Source organism: Haliaeetus leucocephalus, unplaced genomic scaffold (assembly GCF_000737465.1).
Source record: "Haliaeetus leucocephalus isolate CR32 unplaced genomic scaffold, Haliaeetus_leucocephalus-4.0 Scaffold236, whole genome shotgun sequence".
In the NCBI taxonomy this organism is placed as follows: Eukaryota; Metazoa; Chordata; class Aves; order Accipitriformes; family Accipitridae; genus Haliaeetus; species Haliaeetus leucocephalus.
In genome coordinates this window covers 530,461-555,933 of record NW_010972672.1, presented here as the reverse complement: position 1 = coordinate 555,933, position 25,473 = coordinate 530,461, and the positions used below count along the sequence as shown (strand labels likewise).

The following is a 25,473-nucleotide window of genomic DNA, read 5'->3' as shown; positions in this document are numbered from 1 at the left end:
TTCATTTTGAAAGCATAACAAGCCTTACTTTTACCAGCCTATGCTCTTTTAGCCACCTAGGTGGTACACAGTGTACCTTCCTCCCCAAGAATGTTACTCTCATTATCAAATTGATTTGGGCCAGCTACCGAGTAGCTTCTTATTTGTATTCATAGATTTGCGCTTCTTCGTGAGCACCCAAAGTTAGGGCTGGGGTCCAAGTGAATCTCCTGCTGTCTCCCCAGAGCCTCTAAAGCTTTACAATGACTCGCTGGATGCATCACAGAGAGAGGCTGTCTCCTTTTCACTGGCACAGAGGGAGCTTGCCATTGTCCATGGCCCGCCTGGCACAGGGAAGACTACAACACTAGTAGAGATCATCTTGCAAGCTGTACAGCAAGGCCTGAAAGTGAGTATCAGTGGCAGGACTGTAGTGACAGTGTTCACCTTGGTTTATTTTGCAAACTCATTGGGCTTCATGGCAGCTGGAGCAGATCCAGTAACAGCTATGCTACACTACAGAGTCTGGCTTGGTTTGCAAGGACCAGGGAGTTTTGCCTGTCAGCTGAAATTAGGTACAAATAGCAAACCTGAGCTTTGAAGCCTCTATTTATTGAAGACCCTGCACTAGTGCTTCAAAGCAAGGCGAGAATTGCCTTTAGTGTCTGGAGGCTGTGGAGGTGTCAGTGGTTAATTCCTAACAGTATGTGTTGGTCTCCCTCCTCGGACACTGTTGCTCCAGTGTTTTGGTGTCCTTGACAGTAACAAGCACTTGGTTTCTCCCCGTACAGGTCCTGTGTTGTGCCCCTTCCAATGTTGCTGTGGATAATCTGGTGGAAAGGCTGGCTGGCTACAAAGCCCACATCCTGCGGCTTGGGCACCCTGCTCGCCTGCTGAAGCCCATCCAACAGCATTCCTTGGACGCAGTCTTGGCCCGTGGCGACAATGCCCAGATAGTAGCAGATATCAGGAAGGACATCGACCAGGCCTTTGTACGTGTCCCTGCAACATGCCCTGTGTGGGTTACCTGAATGCCAGCTCTCTAGATTAGAAGTACCTGATCTGCTAGCCAGGCAAGCTACTTTGTCTCTAAAACTAAGGAACAACTCTGCCACTTCTTGCGTGTTCTTAGAAGAGAATCACTACAGCCAGGTGCTCTGGGTTGCCCCAAAATCAGTGGCTAGAGGCAAGTCACAGTGACTAATCCTGCTGAGAGCCATAGGCAGGGTGCAGCCAGCCTGCACCCATGTTGAACCTGGTATTCGTGGGTTCAGGGCACCATGAGCCCACAGTGATGCTCCCAGTCTGGTTCTTACTGTATCCAGGCAGGGGTACAATATTGGTGGGCATGAGCCTCTCTGTGGTCAGTTAACAGTAGAAAGGCCACTTCAGGAGAGAGGAAAGAAAAAAAAATAGCATAGTGCAGTGGACTAAGTGGCAGTTGATGTGTGTGGCCTGGATTAATCCTATTTACTCTGATGGGAAGGCATTTAATCTGGCCTTGGAAAAAAGGAACTGGGGTGCAAGCTTGGCAGTTTTAGAAACGGGGAAGGCATCCAACCTGGCAAGGTATCTCACAGAAAGCCTCTCTACCAGGGGCTGCCTGAGCCTCCTTGGTCACCTGCCACCAGTGCTCATCTTCATCTGCTGTAGAAGGGGCTAAAGGTAGAACTCCTCCTAGCTGAATTCCTCATTGATGGCAAAATCATAGTCATTACTGCTGCATGGGGAGATGCTGCAGTGCCCTGCTCTCTAGATTATCTGTCTGGCATTGTTCATGCAATCCTCTTCACCAGAGAGCGAGAGAAACATTCACATCATTAATTCACTTCCTAACGAGATGTCTGGCTGTCCTGACACTCCCTCCCACTCTCAGCCACCTCAAGTAGAAAGCAGAGTGCACTATAAAAATGCATCCCTAATTTCTTCTTTCACAACCTAATTTTCCTGACTTAATTTACAGAGTAGCTCTTTTACTTCAGATGATAGGTTTTGATACTAATTAGGTTTTTTCCTCCCCCTCCTGGTGGCAGCACTGTCCAGAAGCCATTTTGCAGATGCAACCAGCTCAAGAGAGATACTGTCTTGATCAGAGATGCAGGAGGACATCTTCATACCCCTGCACACGTGTTGTGTCATACATGCTCAAGTATATTGCCCTGCCCTTCAGTAAGGCACTGCGCGTTTACTTTAAATTATGCAGACCAAACATGGCTTTCAACTCCATGAACATTAATCTGTAGCCACCATTATGGCAGGAGCTTCAGTTTTCCCAAATGTGGTTATGCATCATCCAGTCTTTCTGTTGCTGAGCAGTTGGGGAAGTAACTTGGCAGACAAGTTGTTCTTGCACACAATGTAAGGGAAGGAGAGAGCGTCCGAGGGCTGGATAAAGTTGTACTTGTGGCTGAGAGGCAAGTTCATGAAGGATGTACTTATCTGCTGGGATGGAGACCTGGTTGTAGTCACAGCTCTACACAGAATCTTTTTTACTTCTTAATTTATTTTGCATCTTTCTCCCTAGTGGTTAATTTTCCCTTTGCTCTCCTTGGGAGACACTTCAAAAGTTGGGAGGAGGTTTTTTCCACTGCTGATTTTCCACAGTGGAAGGGATATTAAGGAGAAAGCAGAGCCTTCAGCATTAAAGTCTCTATCTGCTTCCTCCCTAGAGCAAGGGGTATGTGGTGATGGGAGATAGGGACTGGCCACCAAGGCTTGTTCTGCCCTGAAATACCAAACAAAAACCCAAGAGCTAGCATACTGCTGCAACTCAACTTGCATAACAGTAGTGCTTTGAGCTGCCTACGATAGGGTCTTTCACAGAAGATGCGTCTGACTCATTAGCATCTCTTTCTGGTCTACAGAGAGCTCACCTCTGAGGTCCTGGCCCATCTTTCCCTCATCCTGCCTCAGTTTCTCCCCTGCAACATCCCCTACTTGCCCCTGTAATAATTTCATCCTTTGTCCACTCCATATTTTGACTCTTCTCACTCCTTTATTTCACCACTACCCCCAACCACAGGAGAATTAGTAATATAAGCAAAAACCCTTGCTCTCTGCACATCTTCTACCCCTTTGTGTCTCCTTCCCTCACCTGTTCAGGCTTCAAGCTTTCCAGGACATCAGCTTCTGGATATTGGGATACTGGTCCCACAGTACCTGAGCAAGAAAGGTAGCACAGATCCAGTGATGTTGAGCAGGATCAGCCAGCAGTCCAGATCACCAGACAGGTCCAGAGTCATGAGGCAGTCAACCAAGGAAGTCAAGACCAGAGCACAAGCTCTATAGCTCAGGCAAAGAAACAAAGTCTGGCCTTAAATGCACTCCCAGACCAATGAGTGTGTGGGTGGGGGCCCAAACGAGGCAGGTCAGGACAATTAGAGCCTGCTGGCACCCACAGAGCCCTAACGAGGAGTCAGTGGGATCCAGGCTCACAGTGTGCCAAGCGCTATCCTTGGGGCTGACTGACAGTGCTCTGTTACCTCTGGACTGGGCTCCCTGCTCCCTTAGCTGCTTTCAGAGCTGAGAGTCAGTCAGATGTTTGGATCTTAATGTCACCAGTGAACCTCAGAGAACAGTTGCTGTTAATTTACTAACTAGACCTTTTTTGCTGAACAGACATTAAGATTGTCCCTACTGGCACCATCAGTTTTGCTCTCTAATCTTCCTCTGTTTCTAACAGAGAAGTGGCTGCAAATCTGCTTTGTTCCTTCAGCTCAGTGACTATCATCAGGACTGGTGCCCACCCTGTCCTTTTAGATCAAACTAAGGAAAAGATGCCTGTGTGATCACGTTTTCTGCATATCTGTCTGTGATCCCTGTAACTTCTGAGCCTGTCAGCCAATTTTGACTACACTTGACAGACTTGAAGAGGTTTTGCAGGTATTAAATACCTACAAGTTTAACAAAACAGGTGGCTGAGTAGAAGAGCGAGACACATGAATGTCTTTCCTAGGGAAAAGGCTACAATATGAGCTGAACCACGTTAGACACTGGAGAATCCATCCATACAGGGGATGATTATAGGAACCATCAGGTCATATTGGTTTGGCAGCTTATAAAAGCTTCTGTCTGCAACCTTTTCAGCCTTCTCAAGTCATCAGCCTTACCTCCTAGGAAATAATCTAAGTGCGGATAGCTTTCTCAAGGTGACTTGCAGTGAACGATAGCTTGGCTGTTATCTCATAGCTGCTGGTCTGTAGCTGCGGAAGCGCTAGCAACCAGTGGTGATGATTTGTTGTGTTAGATATATTTAATAGGCGTTGCTAAAAAAAGCCATGTGCCTGTCTAGATATTGCTCTGAATCATTTACAGCAACTCAGAAACGCCTTTTTAAAAATGCAGAGCTGCTACGTTGGCTGGACATGGCACAGTCAACTTGGGGAGCCCTCCTGCTTCAAGGTCATTTGGAGCCAGAGGATCCCTGCTTCCTCCGAGCAACAGAGCAGAATGAGATAGGAAGTCCCAATTCTTCACCCAGCAAAGGCACAAGATCCTTCTTCCCATTAAGCCTAATTACCATTATACATTTGTCCCTGCTTTGTGCCCAGATACTTTGACTGGTGCATAGTCTCAGGCATCAGATGGACTGAAGCATCTGACCTCCCTGCTGATCTTTGGGGCACTGGGAAAGTACAGGGCAGAGCAGGAAGGGCTGAACAAAGGATTTAAGGACAGGGAGTTACTCTTCAACACTTTATGCTCACAGTTCAAGACTATCAAAATATGCAGCCAGAGCAGTTTAAGCATGGACCAACTAAGTCTGAGAAATTGCTGTCTGGACCCTGAGTGATGGTGTTACTCCTGATGGTCCCGGATGATCTGATCGGCAGTGATATTCTCATTTTGCTGTTTCATGCTCAGAACCTGGGGCTGTATTGACATAGTTCATCTTTTGCGTAGACAGAAATACTCTTTATGCTTCAAGCAACACTGATTGTGGAAGGGGCTTTCTGGCAGGGAGAGGGAAGAGAAACCAAGGTTTTGTGGAGTGATTATGATGAGCCAATGTATTGTGGTGGACATAGAGAAGCCATGCTGTATCCAGGTTCTTTGGTTATGTGAGAAGCTGAACATATCCCTAGGACTAGAAACAGTTTGTTCTATCTTGATTTTTCTATTTTATAGGCAAAAACCAAAAAGGCTCAAGATAAGGGAGAGCGGAGCCATTTTCTCAGTGAGATTAAGGCACTGAGAAAGGAGCTGAAGGAACGAGAAGAAACTGCCATGGCTGCAGCCCTTACCCATGCCAGTGTTGTCCTTGCTACGAATACAGGTGCAAGATCCTCTTTTTCTTTGGTATTTTACCTTACTCGCCAGGACTCACATAAACCATGTGCCCTGCAATGCAGCATCCTGCCAGGACAGGAGGGAGACTTAGTCTTCCTGCTCCAAACTCCTGGGAGTTCAGTCAAGTTTGCTGCAAGCTCTCAAGCTCCTACACAGTGGGATTCTCCCTGCTTACACTCTGGCACGTGGTATTGTTGTTTAGCAAAGAATATGGGTCTAGAAGGGCCTTTGGTGTAAGCCAATGTGGCCCATCTTTGTTAGTTCTGAGTAGGAGCTGAGCTTTCAGTGAGTAAACAAGTGCTTTGGAGGTGTGCAATCTGCTTATTGATTTCATAAGTCACATGGAATTGCTTTCCTGCTTGGATAATTTCTGTGACTGATCAAATACAGCACGTTTCCATAGCCTGGTCTCAGTCTGCATGTATTTGGTTAGTTCTGTAAGTTGCCCAAGTGGTGTAAATGACATGGGATTTAGGGAACAGTTCCAGGTATTCATCAGGCAGCGCATGTAGGCACATCTGCATCTACAAGTAGGAAAGTAGTACCCTTGCGCTCGAAGGGGAATATAAGTGCTTAAAGTTTAACACATGCTAAAGTGCTTTTCTAGATCAGATGTATAATATTCCAGGGCATGCTTATAATCTTCAGATTTGGTTGCTCAGGGATTATTTGCTGAAGGGAAACATCAATAATTTTAGGTCATAGAAAAGAACCTCATGGGGCATTCACAAGTTACTAGTGTGAAGGTTAAAGGAAAGATAAATCCTTCCAGTGCATTACTTGCTGGGAATTGGCATCTCACTTCTTTTAACTTTGCTTGAAAAAACGGGAAGGTTTCCTTTTTTCAGTAAAACTGGTATTTTGTGCTGACCGTTGTGTTGATCAGATGTGATTTGCTCCTGGGACTCTGGGACTTGCTAGCCAGTGTGGAGGTCTGTGCAATTCTGCTTCAGCAAAAGGTCGTAGACAAACAAGGGGTTTGGATTTTGTGTTTTCCTCAATTAAGCAATCTTGCTATTTGTCTGAAACCACATAGTCTGATGGGAATTATTTATGCAAGCCAAACTGCTCTGTTACTAGGTTCAGCAGAGAGAGAATTTAATCATGGCAACACACAGGGACACCAGTGACCTTTACTTAATGGGAGTTCGATAAACTCAAGTCGAGCTGCAAGGCTGTAAGGGAAGAAAATCATCTGCACAGCTGCATGCCACATTGCTACAGTCTTTTTTAGATAGAGAGAACCTTTCTACTTATTTCTTTTCCACCTTCAGTGTGACAAAATTGCAAAAGTCAAGTTCAAACTGTATGCCCCTTGATACCAGAGTGGATTCATATAGGCTGGGAAAAACTTTTTTAAAGGAAAACATGGTGTCTCAGTTGACAAACTGTAACATCTGAACTGATGCAAAGCTGTAGAGGCAGCAGGATTTACAGTAGCAAATCAAAATCACCCCAATCAGAGCTGCTTTCAGAGCTACACTGCAATAGCATGGGAGCTTTTGAAAAAAACCTTTCTGTGAACGCTGTGAATCTCCTTGTCTGGCATGCTGGCTTCTTAATCCTCCTCTCCTCCTTTTACATCCCTTTTTCTATGAATTGCAGTGATATTTTTGATGCCTCTGAAATTCACAGTTCTGATCAATGCGTGGATCAATATCGGTTCCCGTCTGGTTTATAGTAGGATGTGCGTAAGGGTTATTTGTTTGACATTACAAATGGACAGCTGATGTAAAAAAATAGGCCTTGCCATCATTGTCTGATGACAGTCTCCTATGCTTTCCCTTCTCCTACTGCCATGAGGAAGGACAGAGTAGCACAGCCGGGGTCAGCAGGGTAGAGGAGTCAGGGTCTCAGCTGATCTTTCCCTCTTGGGGTGTCCCTCGGTGTATCAGGCAAGGTGAATCTCAAGTCCATCATCCTTTCAGTTTTGGTTGGTGAGAAATTTTGTTTGAATTTCAGGACAGAAGGAAAGTGGGTGTTCATTAGTGCTTTTGCTCTGCTCCTGCTCTGGGTGAAGTATTTGAGCATATTGTTCTGTTTGTCATCTGGGTTTCACTGTTGTTTTCAAAGATACTTGGAAGCTTTTGGGCCCAGATGCCAGGGCAAAAAAGTACAAACAGAAATTGGCAAAAACAATTCTGACATATACATATAAATGTATAAGTATTTGGTGTGGACTACAGAGCTGAATTTCTAAATCTGCAAAAAACCCATTATTTTACCTGCCTCCCTCAATCACAATTAAAGCGTGTGTGCTTTGTTTTAAAAACAGGTTGCTTGCTCTTCTGTGCTTCCCTGCTAAGCTGTGCACCTTCTCCTTTAATTAGGTGCTTCCTCTGATGGCCCACTGAAGTTGCTTCCTGAAAATCACTTTGATCTCGTGGTGATAGATGAGTGTGCTCAGGCCCTGGAAGCCAGTTGCTGGATACCTCTGCTGAAGGCTCCAAAGTGCATCCTGGCTGGGGATCACAAACAGCTTCCCCCCACCATCATCTCTCACAAGTAAGCGGTTCACAGTCCCAGGTCCTCCTGTTATTTATGCAGCCAAACACCTCTGAATGCCTCAAGTGTCAAGACATTTCATGAATGTGGATTATTTATTGGTATCCCCCATGAGCTGGGTTTGGTCACACTGCCAGAACTACATCAGACCTGTTTTACTGATAGCCACTGCTTAAAGTTTAATGCAGCTCCATCTGAGCAGGCTTTCTTATCACACGAGGACGTGACAGTTGGTTGTTCTACCTGCTGCTGACCGAGCCACATAATAGCATGGTGCTGGAGAGTTGCCTTTTGTGCTGATGAGTGCCTGCTGGGCAACTGCTTCTGGGCTTGCACGGGTTTTGAGTTTGCAGACAGGGAGAGCAATCCAACAGGCAGCCTTTGGCCCCGCTCTGGAGTTGCCAGGAATTCTCAAAGGTGTGTGCACCTTGCCTGTGAGGCTCTCATCTGTGCGGGAGCAGAGATGTGGCCTGCAGGAGTCCGCGCATTGGATCGAGTTTTGTAGAAACAACCTTAGTTGGGTTACCTTGGTAGAGCTGCTAAAGCAAACCTCAGAAACAGAAGGTGATTCTGTACCAGATCCTATCCATTCACAGTGGGAATACTTGCTCAGACAGCGACAGGGAGCTGTCTGCCTTTGAAATACTGCTGTGCTCATTTTGCAGAGGTCCTTTAAGCTGCATCAGGGACACAATCCAGTAGCTAGAGTCCCAGCCTTCTCTGAGATTGCCTTTTGCACTTGTCCCACATTTACTTAGGAGTTGTGTGCTCACAATGGAGAGGATCCTCTCCAGAAAAAGCAGGGCAGACAGGGAGAGTGAGTGCAATGAGGCGGGAAGAACGGGCAGAAACTCACGCCAAAACGTGTTTCAGGATGATCTATCACACTGGGAATGTCAGGGGTAGCTCTGCAGCATCATGGAAACAGCTCAAAAAGCCCTTGTAACAACGTGTGGACCTTCCCACTCACTGCCATTGTCTCTGTGCAGGGGGCAAGTACTGCTGAGCAGCATGAAATCAGAGGGTACTGTACTGGCTGGTACTGCTGTGGGATTGACGGTTGCTTTCTGTGTGCTTGCCTGCATCCTTCCATCAGTCACCTGAAACATGCCCCAGCTCCAAAGAATTCAATGCTTGCATTGTTCACTTTGGTTTTTTTTCTTTAGTGAGGAGTATTTATGCTATGCACTACTACTGAATTATTCAAAATTGTGTGTATTTTGACAGGTGTTTTTCCTGGGAGACGTCATCAGCAGAAATATTTTTTCAATTCTGCTTGCTTAGCAGCACTGTATTTTAATTCTTTGTTTTCTCTCTGCTATGTGAAGTAATTTTCGGAGTGGTTAGAAAAGTTGTTCAAAAAACAGTTTAAAACAATCACATCAGCCATTCAAACTAGTAAAATGGTAAGCAAACAGAAGGTGAACAAAACAGAGACACAAATTCTGGTTTCACTAACCAGTATTTGTATATAAACTTTAAAATGTTTGTTTTTAAGAAAGATTATCTGTTTTTCACATGAGGTTTCCTTGTGCCTGGCAAGAAGGGTGGCCTGGTTTACCTCCTCTTTGCTGACTGCAGGCTCTGTAGAGTGAATTCAGGCTCATACTCAGTTTAATCCAAGCCTTCTCTTCCCTTTATTAAATTCTGCTTCTGCGGTTCCACATTTGTTTATTTAACATATTAATGTTATAATTATAAGTTGGCCCACCGAGATGCTGCATTATCACACATACCGCAGTGATCATAAAACCTCACAATACCTACAACATGCATATTAAGAACAATTAGTTTGTGGAAGAGATCTGTGGCTAGTGTAAATTGCCTGTGCTTCGAGGGGGATACTCCAGATAGTACTGGGGAGCCTTTGGGTAGTTTAAAATATAAATGTGTGCATGTTTATCTGGCTCTAGATCTGGAATTACTGAACCATCATTGTGCAGAAGCAGAGAATAGGGCTGACTTCATAAACTTTCTCTCCTGCTTCCAAAAAATAATGAGCAAGATACATATCTATAATCGTCCTTGAATTTTGAACAAGGGAAATGAAAAATCCAGGGGAGGCAGCGGCTCCCAGCAGGTGGCTAAGAGATGGTGCAAATAATGTTAAGGCACTGTATCATCTTCTCATTTTACCATTATCAGATGCACAAATGCTTGTTGTTTTGTAGATCTTGGCAGGTGATAAGCGCACTCCTCCACTGTCTGGTGATGGTGTCTAGGCTGGTGAACTGCAAAAAGCCTACCCAGAACCCCCTACCTTTCTTGTCTTGCTGTTTATTTACTGTGAGTTTGCAGACTGTGTCTCTGTGCCTAGGTTTTCCCCATCTGTAAATTGGGAATAAATAATTTTACCTCCATGCAGAAGCCAAGTGGCTACCCAAGGCTGGAGCGCTGGAGAGAGGCTGTAATCTGTGTGGAGCCAACAGATGTTGTTAGCCTAGGGTGGGAAGAAACGGTCAGAGGCTCGTTGGGGGCTAGAGCCTCACTTGCTTACTTTAGTAGGGAATTGGTTGAATCTGGAGTCAGATAACAAAACTATTCCGAATAGAGAAGAGCTCCTTGCCTGATGTGCAAGGTACTTTTTGGAGTAAGTAACTGGTTACTAGCAAGAAGTTTGCAGTTTGTTCCTTCTAATTTCAGGGTTATCATTCTTTAAGTAATGCATAAGGCTCATCTTCTCCACCAGAGAAACTGTATTGTAGCTGCATAATGCCCCAGTCTTTGTGCTGTCCTTGGCCAGCACGATTAATCTCGACTGCCATTCTGAGCAGTGGCACTGGTTTGAGATTTTCACCCCTCTCTGCTTGTGCCAGTAAGTTGTTCCAAATTATGAATAAACAGAGAAGAGGGAGTTGGATGCTCTTCCTCTGCTTACGCTTCTGGTTGTGGAATTACACTTGTTCATATATCAGGCTCCTGCCACAGCAATGCTGATTTACAAGATCGGAAGCTTTAGGTGGATGAAAATGCTCACCAAACAGTCACTGTGGTCCCAAGGCAGCAACTATGTGCTAGTGAGGCAGACAGGGCTGCCCAGCCCCAGGAACAGAGCCTAGAGACTTATTCTTCCCAAGACTGTCAGATTAAGGGCAAAACATAGTAGAAATACCAACTCCATTACTATGGGTGAATGGGTCTAATGCTCAACTGATGTCAGTTTTGGCCCCTCTTTGAAATGAAGCAGATTTTCTTCAGAAGCACTCCAGAAACATTATACTACCTGCCAGCTGCTTTCTTCTGCTCTGTCATGATGGCTGATGCCGGAAGCCTTTACTGGTGCTGCATTGTAGCATCAACAGCAAAAAGCTCCTCACTGGTAGGACCCATCTGCTGCAGATCTCCTGGATCTCCTCCTGGTCCTGCTCAAGGAGTTGTGCTTTTCTCTCCCTCAGTTTTGAGTTCATTTGACTTTGCAGTGGAAAGTTTCCACTGTGCAGGGAAGTCAGTTTTTAGGTCAGCTTCCATCTCTTGTGGGATAATCCCTTTTGGACAAGAAACCTTAGGGATGTTTAAACACCATGTCACTCTGTGCCCTTCTTAAAGTTCAATAGATTTAAAATAAAATAGAGCAGAGAGAATGTGTGTCTGAATCAATAGTGTTAACAGATTTATATCTCCGCCTGGCTTACCAGTTAAATTATGATCCAAAGAACTTGCTACATTAAACAAAATTATTGCTCAAGGCATCAGCAGGTCCACGACCCAGGTCCTGGTCAGACACCAGTCACCAGAGCTCAGCCTCGCAGACAGTTGTCTTTTGGAAGATAAAGTGCAAAAAGCCAAGCTGACTTCAGCTTACTTAGAAGAATTATGGGCTGTGCTCTCAAATGCTGCCGCTCTCCAGGCAGGTCTCCCCATTTTAGCCTAAAAGGCAAAGCTGCTATGATGCTGCTGCCTGTGCCAGCCAGTCTTCTCTCAGTTCCCCAAGTAACTCTTGAAACCTGTTAGCTAATGTGAAGCAAATCCATCAAAGTGTGAAAGTTGGGGAGATCTTCAACTCTGTAAAAACAGATAAAAAAGCCAAGACCTGAGTTTGTTCCTGCACTCAGGGGAAAGCCATCATATGAACTTAACCAGAGTAGTGGCTACAAGAGAAGCCACACAGGAGGGAAACAGAGAAAACCCTGCTTTCTATATTTATTACTGAAGTATGTTAGTTTAGCACTGGAAAACTCCAGCTAATATTCTATTCTGTTAGGCATGGTGTGTATGATGGGAGATGGTCCCTGTTATGATCTGAATGAACGAGTGTGAGGGGAAAGAAGGATTACTCTCCCCATTTCATCCCGCATCATACAGGAAACCTGTGGTGGCTTCTAGGACTGAGCAAGATGACTTGAACCCCAGTCTGGTGTTTGTCTGTGAGTCCATCTTTCCTGTCTTTCCCCTCACTTCTAAAGACTGACATCTTGTTAAGTAAAATTATTCAAAACTGGTTTTTTTCAAGCTTTGCCCATTGCTCAGGTGGCTGACTGTTGGAAGACTGAGAATGCAGGAAAACAAGCAGAGAATAAAGCTTTTTGTGCTATTTATGGCTTTACCTTTCATCTCAGTGGGAGCTCTTGGTAGTAGCCCCACAGGTATTAACTGCAGATGGGTATACTAGCAGGTATTGACTGTACATACAGAAATTAGAGTGGGTGCTCATCAGGCAGGCACTGATCTGGAGTCTACCTGCTAGTCCTAGCCTCTGTTTCAGAATAGCAAAAATTCCCTCTCCTCTTTCCAGATTACCAACGTGTCCCTCAATTCCCTGTAGAGCAGAGCGCTCTTGAACAGATCATTTGAATCTGCAAAGCGTTTAAATAGCACAATGCAGAGTATTTGTCCTGTAGAAAATACCTGGAATGACAGGTGTTATCCTGATAGAAAGCAAAACTGCCTAATGCTGAAAGAAAAGTTTCTTTCTTTCAAGTTCTGTTGTTGTCTAGTGAAACCCCTCAGCCAGGCTGTGATGGAAAAGATGTGCACTGAGGTCCAGCTAGAGCAGCTGACAGTTTGGCTCAATAGCCTCCGAATTAAATGCAAAAGCTAACAAATTTTGATCAATTAGAACAACTTTTTTGAGAAATCCAATTACTTTTCAGATAAATGCCCTTAAAAATTGTTAGCTCTGTTTCTTACAGATCTGAACTCTGGCCGTGTTTTTAATTGCTGCCCAAGTAAAAGCATTTGCTGTATTGAACGAGGCACATAACACAGCTTTCCTCTTTACAGCCCCGTCCCTCTGCACGATGCAAATAAAGCAGACGCTGGAGAGCACCACTTTGCACTTTTCACAGTCCCAGCAGGCTGCAAAATGCAACACAAAGGCAGATTCCCTCTAACTCCATCTTGTTAGGTACTTCCAGAGATCTAATTAAGGCACCGAATCACCTACCATCTCCTCTTTGGTTAATGGAAAACGATAAGCTATTTCCAGGGATGATTCATGCAGAGGACTCAAAACGCTTCCGCCTGCCTTCCCCTTCTCCTCCACTGCTGACAGCAGACCTGAAGTGGGTGGTCTCCTATTTTGGGGGCCTCAGTGAAGGGTCTAAAGTCAGCCTGCATGAATCTGGGCTGACAGAAGGATCATCTGTTACCGTGGTATGTGAAGTCAATCCTGGTTAAGCAGGAAGCCTCTGTTAAACAGGAATACTTTGATACTTTGTAGGAGCCATACTGCAAGTGCAATCAGACAGCTAGGCTTCCACACAGGTTGTGCTCAGCTCAGGGAGCTGGGCCCTGTCGGGTATACCTACTTTCTTGTTATCTGCTTCGTCCTCCATGGATTCAGCATTTATCAGTTATTATCATCAGGTTTTTTTCCACTTGAGGCTAAGGGAGTTTTGGTGGAGAGTCTAAAGGGTGCTCCTCTTGCTTGCTTTTTGACATACCTGGAGTTATGTCAGGATGCAGAGGGCATCCCCACACATACCTTACAGTACATTCACCTACATCTTGTCCATGCTGGATGTGTTTCTTCTGAAAGACCTCCAAGCGATGGCAAATGCCAGTCCCCTGCTGTTCCCCTCTCGGCAGCCCGCTCCAAAGTTCACGGACATCAGCTTCAAGCCTCCTGCTGGGTTTTGGCCAGGTCCCAGGGGGCATCTCAATGCCAGGACACTTTCTGCTGTCTGACAGGAACATTTGTTTTCCTTGTTTTCATTTTAGTCCTCATTCCATCCTATTCTGACATCCTAATTAATTTGTCTCTACGTCAGGGCTTTGATTTATTAATTTGTTTTTACACTCTTCAGATATCTGCAGATACTTATCAGACCTCTTGCTCTCAACTAGTTTCTTAGACAAGCACCGGAATAGTTTGCCGTCTTGTTTGTTAGCAGTAAGTCTGGATGTCTCCACCATCCCAAATCCATGTGCTAGTCCTCCATGCTCAGTAGTTTGCTGATTTGCATATCAGGTCCAAATGGATTTGCTTTCACCTTGTCACTGAAGAGCAAGTGTCAGGCTTTGGTTTTCTTTGGTAGCCTCCACAGCTGGAAAGAACAAGCTACCCTCCTCCATCATATTTGCAAGGACTAAAAAAAAATCCACAATATCCGGAGAAAGGGGGAGTTCTGCACAGCCTCACTTAGTACTACTTTACTTATTTGTGAAACCTCTTAAACCTACACCAGGATAGAAAAGCCTAGGGCACAAAGCAAAGGACAGCTAATACTTTGTGTGTCCACAACAGCCTCAGCCTGTTTTTTGCCATCCAAGAGCTTAATGCAGAGTTCTTGAGGTAGGAAAACACAGTGACATCCTTCTCCAGACTTTGCTGTCTGAATTTGGTGATGTACAGCAGAAATCAGAGTCACACCAATGTCTCCTTCTGTCTCTTAGGGAGGAGACCAGCTATCCAGAGGATGAATAAGAAAAGATATAACATGACTGAGTGCACAGCTCCATCCCTCCATGGGAAACACTTACCATTTGTTCCCCCTAGTAATGATTATTCTTGACATCTACATGGCAGGCTGACTCCTCACACCCAGCCCATAAAGGATATTTCACACCACAGTGGGCACAATAGCCTTTGAAATACTTGGTTCCACTTGGCTACAGCTATCACTGTTAACGTGTAGCATTTCTTCTAAGAGCTGGAGGAGGAAGCCTTACCTGTGAAGAGCAGCAGGGCTTCATCCTCCCTCATTGGGATCTATCCTGGTACCCCCCCACCCCAGGAAGGTGCACTCAAAGTACAGCCTTTTCCTGCATGTGAAGCAAGGTGAAACCAGGTTAGCAGCAAATAATGACTGCTGTGGGCTTATGTCGGTAATTTTAGCTTTACTTCAGGTACTTTAAAGTAGATACTCCTGAGCATCACATGTGTGATTCTGTCTGTCCAACCTCCTATCCCAATTTAATTTCTCTAAAGCAATTGATACTTAAAAAAACTTTTGCTCAGTGCTCTTATGATTTTGCTGGCATAGAAATCAACCATTGTAGGAATTAATTGAGCAGTAAAATAACAGGAAATTTATTAACAGGTGAAGTATTTGCAAGCAGTTTAATATCCTCATTATTAATTCAGTGTATAACCTCATGTAGATCCCTGCAGTGGAAACTGTGCTGTTAGTGTATAGAAGAGTACTATTTCTAAGGCTTGCTGTGAGGTTTAATGCCTCCCCCATGCTTTATTGTATATCATTACAAGAAACACTTGAGAATATTTGTTGTTAAAAAACACCAGGGTTTTCTTGCCAATTCTGCATGAAAAACAGTTTTAGGCTTGCTCTTAGATTTGCAAGAATTTGTGAGTCAAGGGAGGGGAGTAAAGGACAAAAGCAAATGGGAGGTACCTTTGGTTGGTAAGACTGCTAAGCCTGCTGCATCCCTTTAAGACTTTGAGAGCACCTTACTATGGTATCCCTCACTTCTCAGTTAAGTTGCCTGATAGGACTTACACAGCCAGTGTCTGGCAGCAGCAAAGGCCAGGAGCAGCATCATCATCAACAGGACACAGTCCCATGGGGTCTGAGGACAGTGGGCAGAGCCAAGGGCTGGTACTGGGCTTCATCAACAGCTCCAGCAAGCTATGAAGCAGGTCCGGGGTCCATCCAGGGGGTCTCATCAGGAGGTGGGCTAGAAACAAAGCCATGATGTGGGTCCAGGATCCACCTAGAAGATACAGCTAAAGACTGGATCAAAGTGACCTGCAGCATAGATCCAATGGTCCATAGATCTCTCCCTTTGGGAGGCAGAGCTAGGACATAACTCAGGCAGGGACTGAAGGGCCAGTGCTGAGCTTAAATGGGGCCCATGGGCAGAGGGTGTGGGTCCCAGCTGAGGCTGGTCAGGGCAGTTAAAGCCTCATGGTGACCTCTGGGCCCTGAGAGCCAGATCACCTATGGGTGACTCAACGTGACCTACTTTTTTATTAGCTTGTCAGGAGGAGACGGCTGGTGGAAGGAACCAGAAGCATTTTTACCCTGGTGATAGTGGTCATGCTCTAGGCAAAGACCGAGTGAGAGGTGGGCTCTGAATCTCCAGATTCCTTGGTCACTCTGGAGGAAGGACTGTTCCTAAGGGAATGGCTATTTCATGGTAGGTGCTTGTGCCTGAGCGCAGACAGCTCTCCCTGTTAAAACTGCTTCCTTTCTTCCTTGCCCAGGAGATCAAGGCTGCCTTTTAGCACACCCCGTGGGGCAGAGCAGAGCTGGGAGGATCAGGCTGTCAGTGCCTTCTCATTCAGTTGTGAGCCTGGAAGGAAAAAAGCTAATTCCTGATAACAGGAACGAGCTCCCCAGCCCCACATCCTGCTCTTTCCCCTCACCCCACCTAATCCCCTTCCCCTCCTGAAAACCCAGCCCACCTCTGACAGACTGCTGTTTCACCCACCCCTTGCTTTTCTCCGATGCTCTCAGCTGGGACCATAAAGACCTCTGTAAGTATATCTCTGCCATACCAGTAGCAACGCTGGGGCTCGGAAGCTGTAAAGGCTTCATGGCCAAACTCAGTGCGGTTCATGATCAGCAGCAAAATGCACAGCACACCTGGAAACCTCTGTTCCGTAAAGCACAATGTCCTTGTTGCAAACCTGCCAACCCTCCTCCTGGCTTCTGTGCCTGTATGTGTTGTTCAACGCTTGTTAACGTTACAACAGCCTTTGAAAAAGCAGCAGTGTCTCCGATGTCCTGCAGTTGTGTCCATTCAGAGTTTATGACCCGTTTTTTCCCCATGTGCTGCATTCTGTGATTTAGCAAGAAGGAGGGCTAATGAGACTCAACTTCTCGGAAAGCTCTACCCTCCATTTTCTCTTCTGCAGTTTTAATGAATTTGCAGTCTCTTGTTATATTTACCAAGTGCCCTGTTGTTAACATGACAGGGCTGGCCAGTACAGCAAACAAGACACTCGCTGTGGTGCCTTGTAGTAATGTAATGCTTCCCACGGCAGTAATTGGATGCATGCTGTGCCCCTTAGCCTTGACGGAAATAATTTTCCCGAGCTGTTCTCTATCATCATTTCATCATCTTTGTGCTTGTTCATTGTGTTCTGGTAGCAACCAGAACCCCTCACCATGAACCACAGTATTGTACAAGGCACTGGACACACAGTATGAGAAAACTCTTTATGCTCTGAAATGCTCAAAACACAAAATCAAAGTACAACGATTCTTGTTCTTCCTCAGACAGTACCGTCAGGCGATGCTTCTAACAAACCCTTTCTGTATGGCAAAGAGAAAGCAATTAGGCTCCTGAAAGGCTTATTTCATTAGGAGCTTTATTAATTTGTGTCACAGATATAAGCACGGGACCTTTGCCAGAAGCAATGGAGTGTTGGTTTTCTTAATGGATAATAAAGCAATAAGTGCTGAAATGCATTAGTGCGTTAGTCTGGGGTGAGTGGCCAAGGAGTAATGAGAATGCTTGAGTGGCAAGTGTCTTGATGAAACATTAGCAAGGTCTGGCTCTGTTGACATCAAGCACTTCAAGATTTGGGGTTGAGCTCTGACACTAATGCATTAGGTGATTCTAATGCCGTTGCTGAGCTTGCAGTAATGTGAGTGTAATGTTACACTGACAGATGCAGTATCTAGAGCTTGTTATGAGCACTGTGACTAAGGATGTTGATGGGATGAGCTTACAAGTTAAGAGGTTTTAGTTCCGGAGCTGTTTCCCCAAGTAGAGATCTTGGGCATCCTCACTCATCTTATTCCAACCACACTGAGCAGATCTGGGTGTGAGAAGTGACTGCTGCAGGCAGGGATAGCCGATACTGTTTGCATCTCTTGCATTACAATGGCAACACCCCTAGGCATTTCCCGATGGGAAAGGGAAAGCAGACGTCTCTCCACCCTGATGTGTTCAAGCTGATCTGATCTCCATGCAAGGCAGCAGTCTATCCCTGAGGATATTCACCCTGTTGGGGAGCCTATGCTGAAATATAACACTTGGGACCCTGCAGCCTTCTCCTTCTCCCTTTCCACCACCTGTCGGTACCCAAGTGAAACAGTGGGAAGGCCAGGGAGATAACACCATCCCAGCAGAGCTACACGAGGGTGCTCAGAAGGGTCCAGAGTACGTATTGCAGGTGCTCTGACAGCATTGCAACTTAACACCATTAGCATTGATCAACACTGCATTCAGTTCCAGCTGCAGCACTGATGGGGCTGCATCTGTAGTGAGATGCTGATTGAGTCTTTAGTCCAAAGATGGTTACAGCCGTACCTCAGATCATCACTTCAGAACAGATATCCACTTCTAACTTGCTTTTCCCACGTAGGGCTGCTGCCAAGGGCCTTTCACTCAGCTTGATGGAGCGTCTCATCGAGAGGTACGGGGAGAAGATAGTGAAGATGCTGACGATGCAGTACCGAATGCACCAGACCATCATGCAGTGGGCTTCCTCGGAGATGTACAGCGGCCGGCTCACTGCTCACCCATCAGTAGCCCAGCATTTGCTCAAGTAAGTGACTTGCTCTTCACTGGTATGAGCAGAGATGTCCTTTTCATCCCACTGCAAGCAGGGTTTGTCCCTTCCCTATGATGGAGTTTTCCATTCCTCCTGGCCCTGCGATAGCATTTCTGTTTCATCCTTTATTTCATCAAGGAAACATTAATTGCGGGAGTTGTCTTTTTTCTTATGTAACAAGCAGTCATGCAGAGTTAACTTCTGTTTCCTCCTTTGGTATGATGAGCAACAAAGTAAGATCCCCTTGCATCTGGTGAGAATATGTGAAGGCCTGATTTGCAGTGGGCATACCCCAAGCAGTGTTTCTCTATCTCAAGCTCTCATTGAGGGTAGAACCAGACATGACTCTTTTATTGTGTTTCCACATGTCCATGTGATTATGAGGGCCAGTGTGTGTGTCCCATCATTGGTCCCAACATTGACAAAGATCAGAAAGCAAGGTTCCCTTTCTGGCTTGGATAGTTTTACTGCCAGGACAGCACCTGAGGCAGGTCTGATGGCATCCGATCCATTCCTTGTCTGCAGCGTTTTTCCCTTTCTTTGGTAATTTAAAGGAATTGACTAGCATTTCATTTCCATTGCATCCTGGGACAGGGAGCTGTTTGCCAACACACACTGTGACTGTCAATAATTGGTGCTTTTTAAAATTGCAGTCAGTGCAGTTCAGGGAGGCGGATGGGAAAACATTAATTCTCTCTGTTGGACTCGGAGAAGCATAAAATATCACAATGCTTGTCTGCATAAAGCTATTGTATTTTTAGCAATACTTTTTTTTAAATGCAAATATTTAGGAGTCAAAAAAATTGATATTCCCCTAGAATCTCTTCAAGTCATAGTAGATCCAGTTTTGGACAGAGATAGCTGGAAAGGCCATTTTATCTTACTTGTTTCAAAATAATCTTACTTGTGACCAGTGTGAATACTACCTGGATGGGAAGAGCAAGCTTTGTGTTTGAGACAGCCCTGGCACCCTTGTCTACATCCACTGCAGTCAGCGTGGGGATTTCTGCTTGTGTCGGCATGCTCTGTATTAAAGCTTCAGGGCTATCGAGGCTTCAGTTCAACTTACATCAATGAAGCTATGCTGACTTCTATCTTGGTTTATATACATTTGTGTATACATACATAATTTTATGGGTGAGTGTGGTGGAATCTGCAGGTAAGAGTAGGCAAGGCTGGTTCATCGATGCCAGGAGGAGCTCAGCTGAGCTGGATGGGACTCATTCAGCAATGTTTTAGCCATACAGATCTAATTCCAGGACCAGTGCTGTACAAAACGCTCTTCTTGATTGATTGTGTTCCTTGCTATGCTTGTTTTTCCATTTAACTTTGGAAATTAAAAATAGCAACTAGCAAAGAACCCCAGGCAAAATAGCTTGAAACCGTTAATATAGGAAACAATTGAAAAGCTGAAGTTAGGCGACTTTGTTACTCTTATGATCAGGTTATTTTTATAGCTGATGGAGTGAATGTTTTTCTTTCCAGTCTGCAGTGCAGCTTAGTCCCCTGCTCAAGGCCTTTTTCTGCAGAAAGTTTCTGGTTTCTAAACTCATGATCAAACCTGCCAGTCTACAGCCCTACTGACATGTCGCGTGAATACAGCAATCCTCAGTTCAGGCACTGGACCATGTAAAGTTTCTCTAGAGGACCAGGTAATGCAGGGGCATTGGACCATGATCTTCTCATGTTTAGGTTGCTAGCAAAAATTCCTTCATGATACTTGTGAGCATCTCATGTGTTTTGTTGGCTTAGGCCAAATGATTTGCTTAATCCCTTACCTGAGCAAGAAATAAGTTTTAGACTCTGATAGTTCTAGGAGAAGCTTTCTTATAAGCAGAAGCATCTTAGGGAAGTGGAAGGCTGGTGAGTGCCGACAGGAGTTACCTGCTCATACCAGAGAGTAGCCAAAGCCTGGGCTACAGCTGCAATTACAGCAACAGGATTTGACAAATTCTGGGTCTGTAGCTTTTTGTTACATCCTTCCTAAGGGCTGGGGGGTGATAAGCAAGGAACCTGAAGAGTCCCAAAGCACAGTCCGAGGAGGGGGATCTCCATCTCTGCTGGAAGCACTTTGAGCTCTTCCTTTGAAGAAAGATCTGACTGGAGTGATCCAGACTGTAGCTCTCGCCACACCTCTGGTATTGACAAAGCCAGCCCATACAATTGTATTCTAGCCTTGAATTTACAATGACCTTGGTGCCATTTTGAGAGGGGAAGCTTGAAGAAGCATGTCCCAGTCTTGAGACATACAGCTGGGATGAGGTCCAGGTGCAACCACCTTGTGCCACAAATTGTGACAGGGAGTTTTTGGTCCAGCTGAACTTGTAAAGCCTGATACCCGTGCGCTTTCATTCAGAATGACTCTCCAGGGTGTAATCCCCAATGTCTGATAGTAAGGCTGCACTCCCACCACGACCTTTCCCTGAACAGCATTGTTGATGCAAGTCTCATCTCCTTTACCTGAAGCACAAAGATTGATCTTTGGAAAAAGAAGTGCAGCTCTTCTCCAGACGACTTCATATTTCCTTACCAACTTTTGCTCTGAAATAGGAGGCCCTTGGGAATGCTTTGTCTGTGATCTGTTACAGATTTCTGCACCACTATCTTATCTCAAAAAAGGATACTTTGGTTTCCTGCGGTATCTTTTCAGGGGCAGATTATTTCCAAGGGAGCAAAACCTTCTTCCCAAATCTCCCTTCCTTCTGAAATGGGTGACAAAGCACATCAGAAACCCCCACACATCTCCAGAATTAAGTCAGGGAGGCTGCAAGCAGTATTTTTCACATTTAAAATTTGTGACTCAGTCTGTGAGAAAATGGTTTGAAAATCACCAGCTGTTTCTGCTGTCAGTTTTTATCTAAGTACAGTGTCAGGTGTAAGTGCACTTACACCTTAGCACTTTTTTTTGGGCTAACACCCCCTCGCTGATGGGGAATTTGGGGGAACCCCCACAGTAGTGAGAGACCTGGAAGATGCTCAGAAGACAGAATGCCCCTTGGTTACAATGTGCAACTCACCCAGCTGGGATCGCCTCCTCACCGACGAAGCACAGGGTGCCTGGATGTCCTAGGGCAGTGTGTTGAGCCTGAATCCAGTCTCTGGCTGTAGGGTCAACCTGGTTTATCATCACAGACCAAGAATCTCCCCAGGAACAAAAGTCCATCTCTGCAGCTTGGGCTAGTTTGCAGGAGGTGGGAGAAGTGCCTTTCCCCTTCATCCTGAAGGGATAGGAAAGCACTGGACAGCTTTTCTCCAAGGTAACAGCCAGTTCTGCTGTAATCTCAATACCTTGGAAGAGCATGAATTCTCCTGTCATCTGAAAGATTTATGTAGATAATTACTCCTCTGAAGCGACATTCCCAGGGTTGAGATTTTTCCTGGTACTGAGAGGTGCTGCAAGGGCTTTCTGTGGCCACTGCTAGTAGGCAAAGAATCAGGATTATCTACATAGGAACTTGGCTTTTGCTCAAAGTCTTTTGTCTGCACAGACGTGGACAGTAGTAGGACACTAAGCAGGGCAGGTATAAAGGAGATGGGAAGCCTGTTAGGTCTGATGTTACAAAGAGAGGGAGAGAAACCTGTTGTGCCCACCACAGGGGAGGAAACACTCTAATGGGGAACTGGAAGCGGCCCTGTTCCAACCATCATGGTTGCTGGTCCCAGCAGCCCTTAGAAATGGGGAAGGTACCTGGTGCCTCTGTTTGAATCCAGTTGCTGGGCTGAGACAGCCAATCCCCAAAGCCAGGGGAAGAGCTCTTCCTTTGGGCTCTGCTTTTCTGTAGGACTGGGTAGGGTGCATCCTGGACTCTTTTGCAGGGGCTTCAGCCCCCTGTCATAGCTGCAGTAATCTCTGTACCTTCCCAGCTGTGCATTACAACAGCAATAGATTCAGACAGGAGAAAAATGAGTTTCAGTCAAGAGAGGAGACTTTTGTTGTCAGCAGAGTGAGTAATGTCCGGAGTCCATGGGAAGCAAGGGTAGTTGGTGGCATACAAATGCAGAGGAACAGACATGCAGTGCTGGGAGTCCTGGGAAGGAGAGGCTGCAGCTGGGGGCTTGTCTTGCACTGGAAACTGCCTTTACCCTCACTTCCCTGCCTGTCATTTGGAGATAATTTTCCTTTTTGATGGCTTGCCATCTGCCTTGTTTATTTGCAGAGTCTCCAGAGTCAGAGCTCTCCGTGATTTGTATGTGATGTACAGTAACATATTGTTGTTTCAGAGCTCTCCTGCCATCTCCAGGCTTTATGTTCCTGCTATCCATTGTCTGTCCTCTTTCTAGGCTGTGAATTCAGCTAGCAACTTCCTTGGGTATTAAAATATGGTTTATTAATTATTTTTTTTTAATGCAGCAGCTTTAGATCTAGAAATGATGTGAAACCCAAATTCCTCTGTGGTTCCTTGTGCTACGCTTTCTTCTATTGCCCAACAGCACTGCTGTCAAATCTCTGGCAATACTTCAGGCACTCCTTCTCCCTCTCTACGCCGTAAAAAACAGAAAGGAGCTGCCACATCTCCCTAGGTCTGCATATCTTTCCTGTTCGAGACCATTTAAGCGAGACACTAACACCCACACACTGTAACCTTGCATTGCAATAACTGGTCGGTGTAGCATAGCCGGTGGGAAAGCTCTCAGCACTGCTGGCTGGCCTCTCTGAGACTCTCCGGGGCCCTCAGCTCTTCATTTGCATTTTGGGAGAGCATTTAAGCAGCAATCCCATGGTGCAGAGCAATAATGGCTTTTCAGATATGGCTTTCTGGCATTGCCAGACTCCCCTGGGCCTCTTGGGACTTGCTGTGCCGTCGTTTGTGGCTGCCAGGTGGCGCTGAACCCAGGGAGCCTGGAGCTGAAAGCCAGAGGACCCCACCAGAGCTAAAGGGCCCTGCTTAGTTATTGCATATGACATGCTCTTCAGTAGCATCACTGCAGATGCAGTGGGGACCAGAGCTTGGTAGAAGAGAAAGGAGGGAACCTCAGTTCTGAGTTTCTGTCATTCTTCACCACCTCCAGAGCCAATTTTCCTGCATTTTCACCCCACAGGATACCACTGTTGGTCTGTAGCCTTGTCCCTTAGAAGCAATATCTAGCTATGTTTTCCCTCTGTCCTTACAGTGTTGTTGGGAGGAGTAAGCAACAACATAACTGATCATCCCTCTGGCATAATTTCAGCGTTGTTAACTGGCCCTTTCCCAAATACCTTGTGCAGGGACCTGCCGGGCGTCACCTCTACAGAAGAGACCACAATTCCCTTATTGCTTATAGACACTGCTGGCTGTGGCCTGTTTGAGCTGGAAGTGGAAGACGAACAGTCTAAGGGGAATCCAGGTACCATCGTTCAGAAAATTTTGTTGGTCAGAATTGATTGTCTGAGGTCCTCAGCCTCCCGTGGGCTTGGCCACTGCACCAGCTGAGCCACGTCCCAGAGATGTCCCCCTCCAGAGCAGGTAGCAGGGGGAAGGTGGGGTCCGCAAGGAGCCTTGCTTATTTGAGAGATCATTTCCTCTGTAAATCCTCAAGCTCAAGGACTCTGAGCCAGAACGGAGTGGCCACAGGGCCATGATGACAGTGTGTGGTTTGTGGGTGGCCATGCTGGCTACCTTTTTCCCTTGCAGAGACCATGCTGTGGACTAGGACAGGGTGGAGGATCCCTGCGACAGATGCTTTACACAAGTTGGCAGGGCAAATAGTATCAGGCAGAGCGCAAGGCTGTAGATGTAGCTCAGAATTGCCTCCCAGTCCTCTGCTCCTTTCATGAAGTCCTATATTGCTCTTCTCCATGAATTTTCTTAAGACATTGAGTTTGTTGCTGGTTTTTGACTTAAAAAATAGGTTTCATTATGAAGATTGAGTGTAAAGTCAGGCTCCGTAGCTATTCTGATAAAGCGGGAGAACTTTGAAAATGATGCTGCTACCTCCTTTGTGTCCTCACTTACACAGCAGGGCAGGTGGTTGTGATTTGCTGTTCAGGGATGCTACTACTCATGCTCCTCTAGATTTAGTCTGGCATCTCCACACCTGCTGGCTAGCTCTTAAGAGGCTCACAGAGGGCCTTTGCCAGGAGGTGTTGCACATGGGCTGTCCAAAATCTGGTGATTCATCTGACAATCCACATATCCCAACCTTGTTATGGAGATAGCTCTCCTAAAAGCATTAGGGAGAGCTTTTAGCCCAGAAGGCTGTCAGCAAAAGGATTGCTAGGAGGGCACAATGAGCCTTGGTTTTGGGGAAAGTAAGACTCTTCTTTCAGGGCAACATCTTCCCCTGGATTGTAAATTCACTGCCTAGATGTGCTTGGAGGGGACCGATCTCTGTGTGCGGTGCCTGTGCCCTGCCACCTCACCCACGGCCACCCCTGCCTGCCTGGCTGCTGCCTGCACTTTTTCCAATGCACTTTTCCCGATGGCCAAACCACAGGCTTTTCTAGCCATTTGCTCTCACGTGGCCAAAGAGCTTATTTGGCAACATGGCTGCCTGCTTCAGGGTTTCACTTGTTTTCTTCTCTACTCACCAGTGCAGATCTCATGCCAGCAACAGATTTCTGAGGCTTCAAGTCTCTCTCTGCAAGACGGGGAAAATGGACTGTAAAATACAAGGACAGTTTTTACCACTTTAAATATATTTTGCCTTCTTTTGTTTGAAAACCTATCAGCATTTAAGTGCCTCTCATTTTTCCATATGCCAGTCCCCATGGCCCTGCTGAACAGAGAAGGGCTCTTGTCCCCAAATGGAGAGCCAAAAAGACTTGTCTACGATAACTCAGGGATTTTGAGCAGGGGATTAAATGCACGTCTCCC

At 45.8% G+C, this 25,473-nt stretch overlaps 1 protein-coding gene across 1 annotated transcript in view; it reads left to right on the top strand.

Annotated features, from left to right (window-relative positions):
• The window catches only part of IGHMBP2 (immunoglobulin mu binding protein 2), a 46,423-nt gene that overhangs the window by 12,850 nt on the left and 8,100 nt on the right, over positions 1 to 25,473 (top strand). Inside the window, 6 exon segments of the mRNA XM_010568049.1 lie at positions 225 to 388; positions 771 to 971; positions 5,107 to 5,254; positions 7,599 to 7,773; positions 18,491 to 18,673; positions 23,886 to 24,004. Of these exon segments, the coding sequence (XP_010566351.1) occupies positions 225 to 388; positions 771 to 971; positions 5,107 to 5,254; positions 7,599 to 7,773; positions 18,491 to 18,673; positions 23,886 to 24,004 (990 nt within the window).